The sequence below is a fragment of the Rhinoderma darwinii genome, chromosome 11, assembly GCF_050947455.1.
Source record: "Rhinoderma darwinii isolate aRhiDar2 chromosome 11, aRhiDar2.hap1, whole genome shotgun sequence".
NCBI lineage: Eukaryota > Metazoa > Chordata > Amphibia > Anura > Rhinodermatidae > Rhinoderma > Rhinoderma darwinii.
In genome coordinates this window covers 74,138,210-74,152,235 of record NC_134697.1, presented here as the reverse complement: position 1 = coordinate 74,152,235, position 14,026 = coordinate 74,138,210, and the positions used below count along the sequence as shown (strand labels likewise).

The 14,026-nt window shown below is 38.4% G+C and overlaps 1 protein-coding gene across 1 annotated transcript in view; it reads right to left on the bottom strand.

Annotated features, from left to right (window-relative positions):
* NRG3 (neuregulin 3) overlaps positions 1–14,026 on the bottom strand; it is a 722,376-nt gene that overhangs the window by 212,055 nt on the left and 496,295 nt on the right. Inside the window, exon 3 of the mRNA XM_075841743.1 lies at positions 5,471–5,544. Within this exon, the coding sequence (XP_075697858.1) occupies positions 5,471–5,544 (74 nt within the window). The remainder of the gene's footprint in view (positions 1–5,470; positions 5,545–14,026) is intronic.

The following is a 14,026-nucleotide window of genomic DNA, read 5'->3' as shown; positions in this document are numbered from 1 at the left end:
GTTTTAATTGCTTTTGTAATTTTTAAAAAATAAAAACATTTAAAAAAAAATGTTTGTTGTATTTTTTGTTTTGCGGCATACATTTCTTGGTGTTAAAGTATTTATTGTATTAGTGCCCAATTTAAATACATAAAATCATATAAAAAGAGATCAAATATATTCCTCACATAAGAAACAAAGAAATAAAAAACACAAAACAAACAATCCTATAGAAGTTATACAATTAGTAAATACATATACAGAAAGGAGGTATTCAGTAGTTAATAATAATAAAGTATATAAAGGATATATTGAGAAAAGTCATGGATTCGTGAGTGTAGTTGTTTCTCTCTAAGAAGCTAAATACCGATATCCAAAATACTCAGCAAGTTATGTTATAATGAGAGGTAAGGGCCTGTTCACATCAGTGTTGCCCTTCCGTTAAACCAAGACCTTGCAAAAGCTAGTTTCTCAGATGTTCTTGGCGGCTCACAATACAGTAGCTTGTGCATGGATATGGAGACAGTAAATGGGTGACCATTAGCTAGTCAAATCGAAACTTACATGAATGATGGTTAACAAAAAGTTACTAAGTATCCTACAAATCTGTTAAGAGCAATTTAAAATACTATGGTCCCTTGGATTTGCTATCTCAATGTATAAGGAGAACTGTAGCATGGGGTTGGAGAAACTGGGTAGGTGATGTATTTGTTTGCTCGGCGGGTGGCTGAGTAAAGCAAGATTAAAGGGAAATTCTGATGTCTTCTGCATTTATTTTCTATCCTTTTAATGTAGTTATATTACATGTACTTTTACGGTTTATAAATATGTTTATGTTTACCACCCCTGTTGGGTAATGTACTTACTAGTGTGATTTAGTCTTTCTCAGAGACAAATGTATGTTATCATGTATGGGCTTATCATTCGTACACTTGTGTTATTGCTATGGGAACATGCCCTGGACATGCACTTAATTTGATGTGCTATTAAAACTCTCTCAGCTACCCCACATGATGTGTTCGTTACAATTGTTCTCCTATTTTTGCTATAAAATGTAAAAAAAAATACAGAGGGGCCAATTTATTAAGACTGTCATTTCACATGCCAATCAACGACAAAAAAGTAGGAGTAAGCTGTACCAAATTGTTTAAAATGCTCACACATTTTATAAAATTTGGTGAATTTTGGAATGTCCTTATGTTAAAATTTGTGTGAATTATAGCTTTAGTATTATTAAATTAAAAAGGTGATGACCACGCCCACTCCAGAGAAACTGGCAAATGTGGAGACGTCCCAAATTGTTTTCCCAAATATGACGTGCGCTATGATTTGCAACATTTTTAAACCCAAAAAATAGTGCAAAGCTGTTGATAAATTTCCCCCAAGTATATATTCTTTGACCAATTTCCTTTAGGGCATGGCCACACGTGGCGGATTTCCTCCGCAACTGTCCGCATCAATGCCGCACAGAATCTGCGTTGCAGATTCTGCGGCGGATCTGCCCAAAATGTGCAGTAAATTGATGCGGACTAGCTGCTGCGGACTGCGGGAAAAGTGCTTCCCTTCTCTCTATCAGTGCAGGATAGAGAGAAGGGACAGCAGAAAAAAGGGGAAAGATGGATCCAGCCATTACCAGCCTTTAAAAGCATTACCAGCCATGACTAAGGACGCAGATAGCGTCAGAAACGCGTAGGCTTTTTCTACACTGGATATTTTCCTCACACTCCAGGATCTTACACTTTCAACCAAGTCCTATTCTTTTTTAGAATTATTTGATTAATTAAACTTGGAACTCGTTCCATTTTAAACGCATCCACGCTGGATCCATCTTTCCCCTTTTTTCTGCTATACACCATCGTGAACCGACACGAGGATCCGTGCGGGGTTATTCTAATGAACTAGCAATACAAGGTGAGCTGGAGGCTTTCTTCATTTCTTTGTTAGAAGGGACAGCACTTTCCCTAGTGAAAGTAAACGAATTTCATACTTACCGGCCGTTGTCTTGGTGACGCGTCCCTCTTTCGGCATCCAGCCCGACCTCCCTGGATGACGCGGCAGTCCATGTGACCGCTGCAGCCTGTGATTGGCTGCAGCCGTCACTTAGACTGAAACGTCATCCTGGGAAGCCGGACTGGAGACAGAAGCAGGGAGTTCTCGGTAAGTATGAACTTCTATTTTTTTTACAGGTTGCTGTATATTGGGATCGGTAGTCACTGTCCAGGGTGCAGAAACAGTTACTGCCGTTCGCTTAACTCTTTCAGCACTCTGGACAGTGACTATTTACTGACGTCTCCTAGCAACGCTCCCGTAATTACGGGAGCCCCATTGACTTCCTCAGTCTGGCTGTAGACCTAGAAATACATAGGTCCAGCCAGAATGAAGAAATGTCATGTCAAAAAAGCAAGACGCATCCGCAGCACACATAACATGTGCATGACAGCTGCGGACTTCATTGCGGAACTTAGAATCTCCATTGAAGTCAATGGAGAAATTCCGCCATGAGTCCGCAACCAGTCAGCCACAACTCCGCAACATCCCTTGCATGCTGAGGACACCAAATTCTGCATCGCAGCCTATGCTCCGCAGCGGAACTTTACGCATCGTCTAAACGAACACTTCTAAATAGAAGTGGAAGTCAATGGAGAAACGGCTCCGCTGCGGATTAACGCTGCGGACTGTCCGCAGCGGAATTCAAGTGAAATTCCGCCACGTGTGAACCCAGCCTTATACAACAGAACATATCCACCGTGTATTTCTAATAACTATGTCTTATTGGGTCTTCTTCTCTTATTCTTCTGCCTATTGTGAATTCTACATTTCAGAGTTGAGATATAGCATGCACTGATATTTGCTTTGCCAGACAGATGCAGCAGGTTTTTCCCTGGTTTTCTTTGTTTATCCTTATAGGATCCTAGAAGAGTTATTATCAGTTGTTTGGTTTCTGATGACTCTGTGATCCTCTGCTCTTTTGCCTACATCAATGTTTATCTGCAGTGACTCTGGGAACCACTCTTAACTCCTCTTGGGAATGCATTTATCACTTATAAAAGGAAACTAGAGTCAATTTACTTTCAAATAAATACAGTAACAAATCAGAATTTTCCATTTCAGGTTCTAATTTGAAGTTTTATTAAAATAAAATACTTGTAAATGATGTTCAGTGTTCTTATAATCAGTGTTATCCTATCTACTGTATCTTTAAACTTTATTTCCTATAGGGTTAACCATGTGTCAGTAGTCATTGTAGATATGGTGTTGCTGTTAGCTCTATAACCTATTTATTAGTCCTAAAATAATTGGGCAAAATTCTGCTATTCGGTTCAAATGAGGAGCTGATATTATACAATGCCAGATATCCATTTAGCTAATGTATCAAATAATCCCACATCCTGCGGTGATATATTGAGTACTAAGGCTTTTACCGAGGCAGGGCAACCAATATTGTGTGTCATCTCACGAAGCACCATGCTGTGACTACAGGCTTGTTTATTTCGATTTCAATTTAATAATATCAGGTTATAAAATGTCTGAAAACGGTGTATTAGAAAGTAATTATATCACAGTAACAGGTGGTTGTTATTTTGGAACATGCAGAATTCCTAAATGTCTATAATTGTAAATCGAGCTATTTATAATGTAAATAACACAAACTAAAAAAAATATTTAGCTTGCAAGTAGGTATTTGTGTCTCAATATTACTCTCCCTGTTTGCATCAAGTATTTCAGATGTGGTATAAAGAAAGATCATTTTTATTGACTGAAAGGAAAGCCCATATTAAAAAACAAACAAAAAAACAAACGGTTTCCCAGTGTGGAATAATTATGGCTTTCTTCGCTTTTTGTCCTCATACTGAAGTGAATACAAATGAGGGGCAATAACAGAATTTGCATGGGATCTCATTTTTGTTTTCACTAATATATCTTTACAGTTAAGGTTATTGCCTTCACTATCTTTAATAGCCACAATGGATACTTTATACCTTTGCATGACATATTTTTTAAGAGGAAAAATCATGAACAGAAATTAGTGAATTTAACCCCTTCCCGTCGTAAACAACTTTCAGATTTTAACTTTCGTTTTTTCCTCCCCACCTTCCAAAAGCCATAACTTTATTTTTCCGTCGATATAGTCCTATGAGGGCTTGATTTTTGCAGGACGAGTTGTAGTTTTTTGTAGCACCATTTTAGGTGCCATATAATGTACTAGGAAACTGTAAAAAAAAATTTGTGGTGTAGAAAATGAAAAAAACTGTGATTCCTCACTTTTCACTCGCTTAGTTTTTACGGAATTCACTGTGCAATTAAAACAACATGTTAACTTTATTCTGCTGATCAATACGATTACAGCGATACCAAATATATATGTTTTTTTATATATTTTACTACTTTTACAAGGAAAAAACGTAAAAAAGTGTAAAAAATTTAATTTATTCTGTGTCACCAAATTCCGAGAGCCATAACTTTTTTTATTTTTCTGTCGATTAAGTAGTATGAGGGCTTATTTTTTGCGGGATAAGCTGTAGTTTTTCATTATTCCATTTTGGGGTACATGCGATGTTTTGATCACTTTTTATTCAATTTTTTGTGGGCGATGAGGTGACCAAAAAATAGCGATTCTGGCGATTACAATTTTTTTTTACGGCGTACACAGTGTGGGTTAAATATTGATATATTGTAATATTTCAGACTTTTACGGATGTGGCGATACCAATTATGTTTATTTATTTATTTTTTTACTATGCTCTAGGGGGAAAATGTTTTTTCTTTTCAACTTTTAATTTAAAAAAAATTTCTTTACATAAAAAAAACGTTATTTTACTAATTTTTACTTTTTTTTATTAGTCCCACTAGGGACTTCAACCACCGATCGTTAGATCGCTTGCATGATATACTGCAATACTAATGTATTGCAGTATATCGTGATTCTGACAGACTTCTATTAAGTGCTTAATAGGAGCATAAAGATGGCAGATCTGGGGGCCTTCATTAGGCCCCCAGGCAGCCAAAGCAACAATCACTACCCCACGATTGCATTGCAGGGGGCGCGATGAGCTGCTAGAGGGGGTCACCCCTCTTTCTAACGATTTAAATGCTTCGGACGCTATTGACCAGCGGCATTTAACGGGTTAAACTAGTGGAATCCCGCTCGTTACTGTGAAGTGCCAGCTGTAACATACAGCCGACACCCGCATCGTGTGAAGCGGGTTCACTCCGTGAGCCCGTTCCATACTTCCCCTACCCGGATATGACGTAACTATACGTCAAATGTCGGGAAGGGGTTAAAGATAATTTTAAGACAAGTTATAGTGTTATACTTTATTAATACAGTACCTTTATATAAGTAAAAAAAATAGATAGTATAGAATTTGTTTTACTAAATTGCTTGAATTCAGCAAAATTACATTTATCTAACATAACACAATAGCTTACTCTTGTGAAAGGATAGATTAAATATTCAAAATGCTAATTATTATATATAGTGTTCACTTACTTGGGTCAGAAAGTACAGAATCGGTTTTCGGTAAGAACTGATCACATCGTACACCGTGGTAGCCCTCTTTGCACCTGCAGAAGAATGAATCTTGTCACTACATTGTATCTTTGGTTATTACAGAGTTACATGTTACTAAGTTACTTGCCCTATAGATTCCCTGCTGAATACTTTTGTTGCCCATTTTACTAAGCATGACTCGTTAAACATGTTAAAGGGGCTGTTTTTTAAACTCATGACCTATCCAAACCGGAACCGCAAATTATACAGTGGTCGATGTCAGGAGCAGTATAGCGGCCATGATGCAGTATTGCACCTCTGTTCTTATTCTAGTGAATAAGGTTAGAGCTGCAGTAACCCATCACGACCGCTATACAGTGTATGAAGCCTTCTGTTTCGGTCGCCGAACACTGTATAACTTTCGGAACAGATGATCGGTGCGGAGTCCAGGTGTCTGACGCCCACTGAACATAGACTGGTGACCTAAAACCCACCCTATGACCAGACAACCACTTTAAGGCCAATACATAGTAGAAGATGCTTTATATAAATTCTCCACCTTTTACCATCATGTCGTTGTTACGTCCTAAAGTTTGTGTTGATCTGTGCAGGGAGTCAGCATGTTATAGTTTTAATATATATCTATGTAGAGAATTTAGTGCTTTGCATCAAAATAAGAATGAAAAGGAAACAGAACAGAGTTTGTAAACGAAAATAGTTTACAAGGGTGCAATATTCATGCGGAGACATAGCCCATACTTTCTGCCCCTTTGGAGATCTAGCATGTCACCCACTATGCCTAATAGTTGGGGGGCCCGGAGACACATTTTCAATCGGGTCCCAGGTACTGTAATTATAAATCTAGCACAAAGATATATTGATATACACTATTAGCAATTTTGCTTTCACTACTGGAGCTGAAAAAAAAGAAGTCAGTTACCAGGATTGGAGTGGCAATTTCCATAGTGAAGAGTACATACAAAACATTTAAAGCAAATTCAATTGTTCTAAGTGATCACTCACTTACAAATACAACAATAGATAATTAATTTAGAGCTTAATATTTGAATTGAAATATATTAATGGTCACATCCATTGCATCTTATTATGAGAGCTTAAAGGTGGAGTGTCACTTTAAACTATTTAATTTAACATATAAAAACAAAATAACATGCAACAGCTTTTAACAAGAAAAACTCGTAAGCACTTGTGTCTGTGAATACTTTCCACCACAAAATTCAATCCATCTGTTGTAAAATATAACTCTGCTTACTGATTTAGACTAAATTATTCTGACTGCAAATCACTTTCATTTGTGAAGGTACAAATCTACCTCAGTCAGCAGGTAAATGATCCCTGAATTTTACCTGTAATAATATAATGATGTCTGTATGGTCTTTGGTAGACCACATCAACAAGCTGTATTGTGTTCTATCATCACCTGAGCTGGGCTTCTATTAAAATGATTATGTACCATGATCCAGAAATAAAGTTGTGGAGGGAGATCTATTAATACTGGCATTCCATACGCCAGTCCTAACATAAGGATTGCTGGAGTAAGATGCAACTCATTTATTAAGAGATGCATGCCTCTTAGGTGCATCTCTGGCCGCCGGTACTTAAGCACTACGAGCTGGAAAAGATTTGCGCTATAATATATGTGAGCTTTTGGCATAAATGATAGTTAACTTGAGGCATGTGCCACTCTGCCCCTTCATCTAAGCTCTGCCTACTTTTTAGAAAAGTGCCGTGAATAGCCGAAACGCTACAAAAGTAAAAAAAATGTACACAAATTGCGACTTTTGTGTCCCTTGCAACTTTTAAAAAGTTAATAATTTCCCCCATAATGTTTATACCATAGGTATGTATATTAAAAACAAGGCCACTTTTTATTATTGACAGTCTTAAAAAATATATTGAGAGTATCAAATTTACTAAAAAAATGTTGTGTGTGCTATAGTACAAACAGTTGTCAACTTACAAATTATATGCAAGTTATTACTATTGCGTAATATTCATTTTCCATAAATACAGTATGCATATTTATTTATATATACATATATATGTATATATATTTTTTTTCACTCTGGTGCATTAGGTTCTAGTTATCTGTGACTGCAGCTTAGATTTCACGCCCAGGTTATGCAAGTGTATGTGTTTTGATGTGTACTGGCCAAACCTATGCCAAAAGATAACCATTTAGTCATAAATTTGGCCATTAAATCTCGTCAGTGTATATGATAGATAGACAGCCGCCACCCCCCCCCTGCATTATAGGCGATGAATGGCCGGGCCATTCAGCGCTTTTCAATGACTCAAGCGTCGCGAGCACTTCTTTGCACATCTTGCATTGTTGAAAGGCACTGATTGACAGGGCATAGTGCCCTGCCAATCAGCGCCTTCCATAGACACAAGCGGCGCGATGACTTCATCGCGCCTCTTACGTCTATGAAAGGCCCTGATTGGCAGGGCAGAATGACTTGCCCTGTCAATAAGCACCTTTCAACGACGCAAGCGGCGAGATGATGTAATTGCGCCGCTAGCATCGTTCAACTACAGCATACCTGCTCAGAAGAGAGCATATCTGCATTGCCACCAGACGGTGCAGGAACAAGATTAAGGTGAGTATGTAAAGTATTTGTTTTTTTTATCCTAATAAAAATATGAGTGACATTATCTACAGGTCGGCTCTATCTACAGGGGGGCTATATACAGGGGTGGGCTATATTTGGAGCACCATAGTAGGAGCTATATGTGAGGCACTATATACAGGGGGCTATATACTGGGGTGGGCTATATGTGGAGCACTATAGGGGGTGCTATATGTGAGGCACTATATACAGGGGGTGCTATATACAGGGGTGGGCTATAAGTGGAGCACTATAGGGGGAGCTATATGTGAGGCACTATATGCCCCCTGCATACCCCTGCCTACCCCTTAGGGTATTTGTGGAACACTCTTTATAGGGAGAGATATATTTAGGGCACTATCCATAGGGGTGGGCTATATGTTGGACACTATATAGAGGGGTGGGCTATATCTACAGGGGGGCTATATACAGGGTTGGGCTATATATGGAGCACTATTGAGGGAGCTATATGTGAGGCAGTATATTCAGGGGTGGAATATATGTGGAGCACTATTTATAGACGAAGATATATGTAAGGCACTATCTACAGGGGTGGGCTAAATGTGGAGCACTTTCTACAGGGGGCTATATGTGAGGCACTATCTACAAGGGCTCTATGCAGGTCAGTATCTACAGGGGGATCTATGTAGGGCACTATCTACAGGGGGGCTACATTTGGGACACTATTTTTAAAGGGGTCTATATGTAGGGCACTATATACAGGGGGGCTATGTGTAGGGGAATATTTACAGGGGGGCTATATGTGGGACACGATTTACAGGGGGCTGTATGTGGGGCACTATCTACAGGGGGGCTACATTTGGGACACTATTTTAAAGGGGGCTATATATAGGGCACTATCTACAGGGGTGGCTATATGTGTGCACTATTTACAGGGAGCTATATATGAGACATGATCTACATGGGGCTGTATGTGGGGCACTATCTACAAGGGCTCTATGCGGGTCAGAATCTACAGGGGGATCTATGTAGGGCACTATCTACAGGGGGCTCTGTGGGGGCACTATATAAAGGGGGCACGGTGTGTGTGTGGGACACAGTGTATGGTGTTATTATAATTAGAGGTGTAGTGCACCATGAGAACTTTGAAACTGCAGAAATGGGCTGTGGCCGGGAGAAGTTGTCATAGTGGTCTGGACCGGATGGAGAAGAAAAGAGAAAAAGAACATCCAGAATCTGATGTTACCTGTGAGTCACTTAATGTAAATGTTTATTCTGCCTCTAATCAGCACTGTAGTCACTGTATGATCTGCAGCGAGGGCATGGGTATCACCGCATCCATAATGACCCCAAATATAAAGTTATTTAATTATTTAATCTGCACGGCAAATGCCGTGATTTTTTTGAATAAAAAACAATGATTTCTGGGTGTCCTACCTTAAAAAAAATGTGATAAGAAGTGATCAAAGAGTTGCATGTACTACAAAATGGTACCAATAAAAACCACAAGTAGTCCCACAAAAGAAAAGCCCATAACTGCATCGGTGGAGAAATCAAAAAGTTATGGCTCTTCAAATATAAAAACACAAAAACAAATAACTTTGAATTAAAAGTATTTTTACTGTGTAAAAGTAGTAAAACATAAGAAAACTATATAAATTTGGAATCGTTGCAATTTCAACAACCCGCTGAATAAAGTTATTATGTAATTTAATATACCACACGGTAAAGGGCGTAAATATAGGACGGAAAAAAGAGTGGCAAAATTGCTTTTTTTCTTCTATTCCCCCCCAAAAAATTAATAAAAGTTAATAAATAAATTATATTTACCCCAAAATGGTGCTACTAAAAAAGACAACTTGTCCCGCAAAGGACAGGACACTATACAGCTATGTCGACGAAAAAAAAAAAAAATTATAACTCTTTGAATGAGATGATGGAAAAATGTTACAAATTGCTTGGTCATTAGGGCCTAAAATAGGCTGGTCACTAAGGGGTTAGTGATAATTTTACAGGAGCCTAAACAATAAAGAAAGCACAATATTCACAGCATCACAAGACTGTCTTGGTTATTTATCTCTATTCCATAAAAATAAGAGGTTTACAAAGCGTTCTGCTCTCAATCGTGCAATCACAGATAATTCTGCTCCCTTGCTGAAGTATGATGTGGACTTGATTGAGATATTTCAGACTGTAATCACTCCTGTACCTTCCTTTAATTGCAGAAGCATTAGACCCAATGTGTTTTGGCAGTTTGTAGATTTTGATAGCAATTTAGTAATTTCACAACCACATATAAGGTTATTATATAAGGCTATTCTACAACCTTAGAGGAGCTTTATCATTTTTTTTTTAAAGAACTATGGTTGAAGTAATAACTTTAATGTCATAATATTCACCTTTACAATTCAGTCTTCAAATATTGATTGTAGCACCCCTGGGTTGTGAGTGATGGGGCAACTTTTGTTGAAATGACACCTTCCATCTCAAGATATTAGAACTCACTTAGTATATTACAAGTCCTTTTAGTATAATATAAATACTCTTAAATGGACCATATTGTATTTTCTGAACAATGTATAAACATTTAACCTATTTGTTAAAAATTTTCCCTGTTAGATCTGGTGATGAAAAGCACAAGAGCATAGCTATCAGGGGTGCAAAGGTAGCATTCGAAACCCGGTCCTGGTGTGAGGACGCCAAAAGACCCCTCTGCCACATAAGAAGACATCAGTATTATAAATGGCACATGGTAGGTGGGGGCCCTGTTACAGATTATGGCCCCATGCACACGAACGTGCTTTTGCGGCCACAATTCTCCAGAAAATCCACGGGAGAATTGCGGCCCCATTCATTCCTATTCATTTCCACGGTCCGTGCATGGCCCAGGAGCCTGGCTCATAGCAAATAATGGCCGCGGCCATGCGCACGGCCCGCGATTTGTGGGCTGCTCACGGGTGTCACTGACGGCCGACCCGAAAATCACGGCCGTGCACATGGCTACGGTTGTGTGCATGAGGTATTTGTATTGGTTGCTCAGAAGCTAAAAGATACACAACTGGAAAATATAAAATAATATAGATAATTCACATATCTATGATTTCTATATCTAAACACAAAACAAGGATATACCAGGCTCAACATGAGGCGTTAAACATATATTTTCTCTTTGGTCTTCAGCTCTGTGGGGGTTAGACATCAGGGATGTAGAATACATATAAAAAATGTGCTGAAAAAGCCATGCGCTCATTTTTCCCCCTTGAGATCACGGCTGACCTGAAATTTACAGCCCTTCCTCTGCTTTGTATTGTGCAGTCAGGCCTAATGGACTTTGACCTCTTTCCAACAGCCATTTTATAATGCGTTAATAGACTGACAAACCTATGACAACTTAAAGAGCCATCATCACTACAATGACTCTATAATAAAGCGGACAAACAATAAGGTCCTGGATTTTAAAGAATTAAAAAGTAAAAATCCTTCTGTAGGGTTGTGTGTTGTAAATGAAAATTTTGAAACTACCCTCTGACTCGATAATGGCGCTTTTCACAATGACAAAATATTTTTTTCGTTTTAATTGTTTTTCATTTGCCCCAACTGTGCACAACTGGTACACATGCCCATGCTTAGCTTTAGATACTTCTAAATCGATATCAATTAGCTACCCAATCTCTCCTCAATCCTTCAGCTCTATGAAATGATAGCAGGTAAATGGAAATATGTCTTGCTTCTGGACGTTTTCACTTAATCTTGGTTGTTTTTGAAATTTCGGCACCTAATTTCTTGTACGTCTTCTAATGCTTTCTAGTACCTGAGTAGAACAGATCTAAATCAGTACTAATCTGGGGTTCCTTGGTCTTATCACAGTAGATCATTTTGAAGGCCTATCCTCTGTCTATACAGAACATGTACATGTCCACTTATTAATTGTATCATAAACTTATTAGCATTCTGTACACAGGACAAATAAATAATACAGCAAAAGGTCAAACAGGTTATTTGTGAATAAACCTGCAATGTATGACCCTAGTGGCAGCTGATTGGCACCAAAATACTCTGCGGGACCATTGGGGAACATCATTGTTTCAGAGCCTTGGGCCAACCAGAGAATTTTTTGGTACTCTGGTGGCCCAGTGTGACAGTGGATCTAAGGGTATGTTCACACGCAGAGTCAAAAACGTCTCAAAATACGGAGCTGTTTTTAAGAGAAAACAGCTCCTGATTTGCAGACGTTTTTTGTGCCACTTGCGATTTTTGCAGTGTTTTTCGTGGCGTTTTTTACGGCCGTTTTTGGAGATTTTTTCAATAGAGTCTATGAAAAATGGCTCCAAAAACATCCCAAGAAGTGTCCTGCACTTCTTTTTTGCAGCCGTTTTTTTACACGTAAAAAAACGCAGCGAAAAGCGACCCGTCAGAACAGAACGCCGTTTTCCCCTTGAAATCAAGGGGCAGATGTTTGGAGGAGTTCTGCTTCCGATTTTTCGGCCATTTTTCGGGCGTTTACGGCCTGAAAAACAGCCGAAAATAGGCGGTGTGAACATACCCTAATAATGCTTATGTACTGTAGCATGAAGAGGTAGTTTGAACTGACTTTTAAGTATACAGTGCATCTAGCTGCATAAACATTGAGTGGTCACCCAGACAAGGTCAAGTATCTTCTATGTAGTCTGAGGTAGGAAACAAAGTGTGAGGAGGTATTAGCAAATCATATTCTAGAAAGTTGTTGAAAATGAATCTGTAATATGATGCAATCACAGCACATCATATTACAATAGATGACATCATTTACAAGTATCTCGACTCAGCCCATTAAATACACAGTGGAAGGGAACTTTAAACTTGACTTTTCTAATGACTTTTCAATGGGTTTTGTTGTGTCATATCGCGCTGCAGAAAGTATAAACTTTGCTACATCTGTAGTTCTACTGTTCAAGACTCTTATAAAGTCATTTTGACATTTTAGAATATAAAAGAAATGGGAATTAAGAAGTTGAGATCCCCGCTAGTGCTACAAACTATATAAAGTTTGTAGAAATACACTCTATGGCATAATGGTTAGGTCAGTAAGATATTTTCTTATACAGAGGTTAGTAGTATGTGTCAAAAAATTTTCTTACCTGAAGAGATAAAAATAATAAAAATAATAAACAAAACAAATGGATACATACACACACATGGTCATTTGACAATCAAAAAAAAATTCTCTTCGGAAGCATTAAATAATATTACAGTCACATCAGCATTATTCTCTATTCCATGGGGGCTCCTATTCTTTTTTTACAGCAAGAATAGTGTAGTCTGCAGTCCTACCCTACCTGTAAAAAAATGCAAGAAAGCCTGAAACCTGGTGGATCAATTATGTCAATGTGATCTGATAGCATTTGTTAGGACTTTTTAAGAATTGGATCTGTCACAGCTGTCAAGGAAAGAAAGAGATCAGCAGCACATCACAGTCCCAGAGAGCATTCACAGAGGGCATTTAAACAGGATACATTTTTTTTAAATCGGTGCAGGCAGTGTCGAGTCGTAGCCAATCCAACTCCGAAGTAGGCACAAGAAGTTAAAAAAACCGCAGCACACATGTTATCTAGGTATCAAAAAGAGGTGTCTTTATTTCACCATAATTTTTTTAGGGTGAAATTAAGACACCTCTTTTTGATACCTGGATACCGTGTGTGCTTCATTTTTTTTACCTTCTTACAGCTGTCAAGGAAGCCATGATGGTAGTGTAAATGGAGCCTTATAATGGTCCTATTAGATGGGCAGATATTCTTTCATGAAGAAGTGATGATTTAGCGAGTCGTTTATGTTCTACAGATGGTCTGTTACATGTGACAATGATTGCTAAAGGTTTTCGCCGTTCAGTCATTACTTCGATCGTTAATCGCTTGTCCACACCTCATCTCTGAACTGCTAACGACTGAAAATTTTTGATTAGACGAGGGGATATGGCAGCGACGAATGA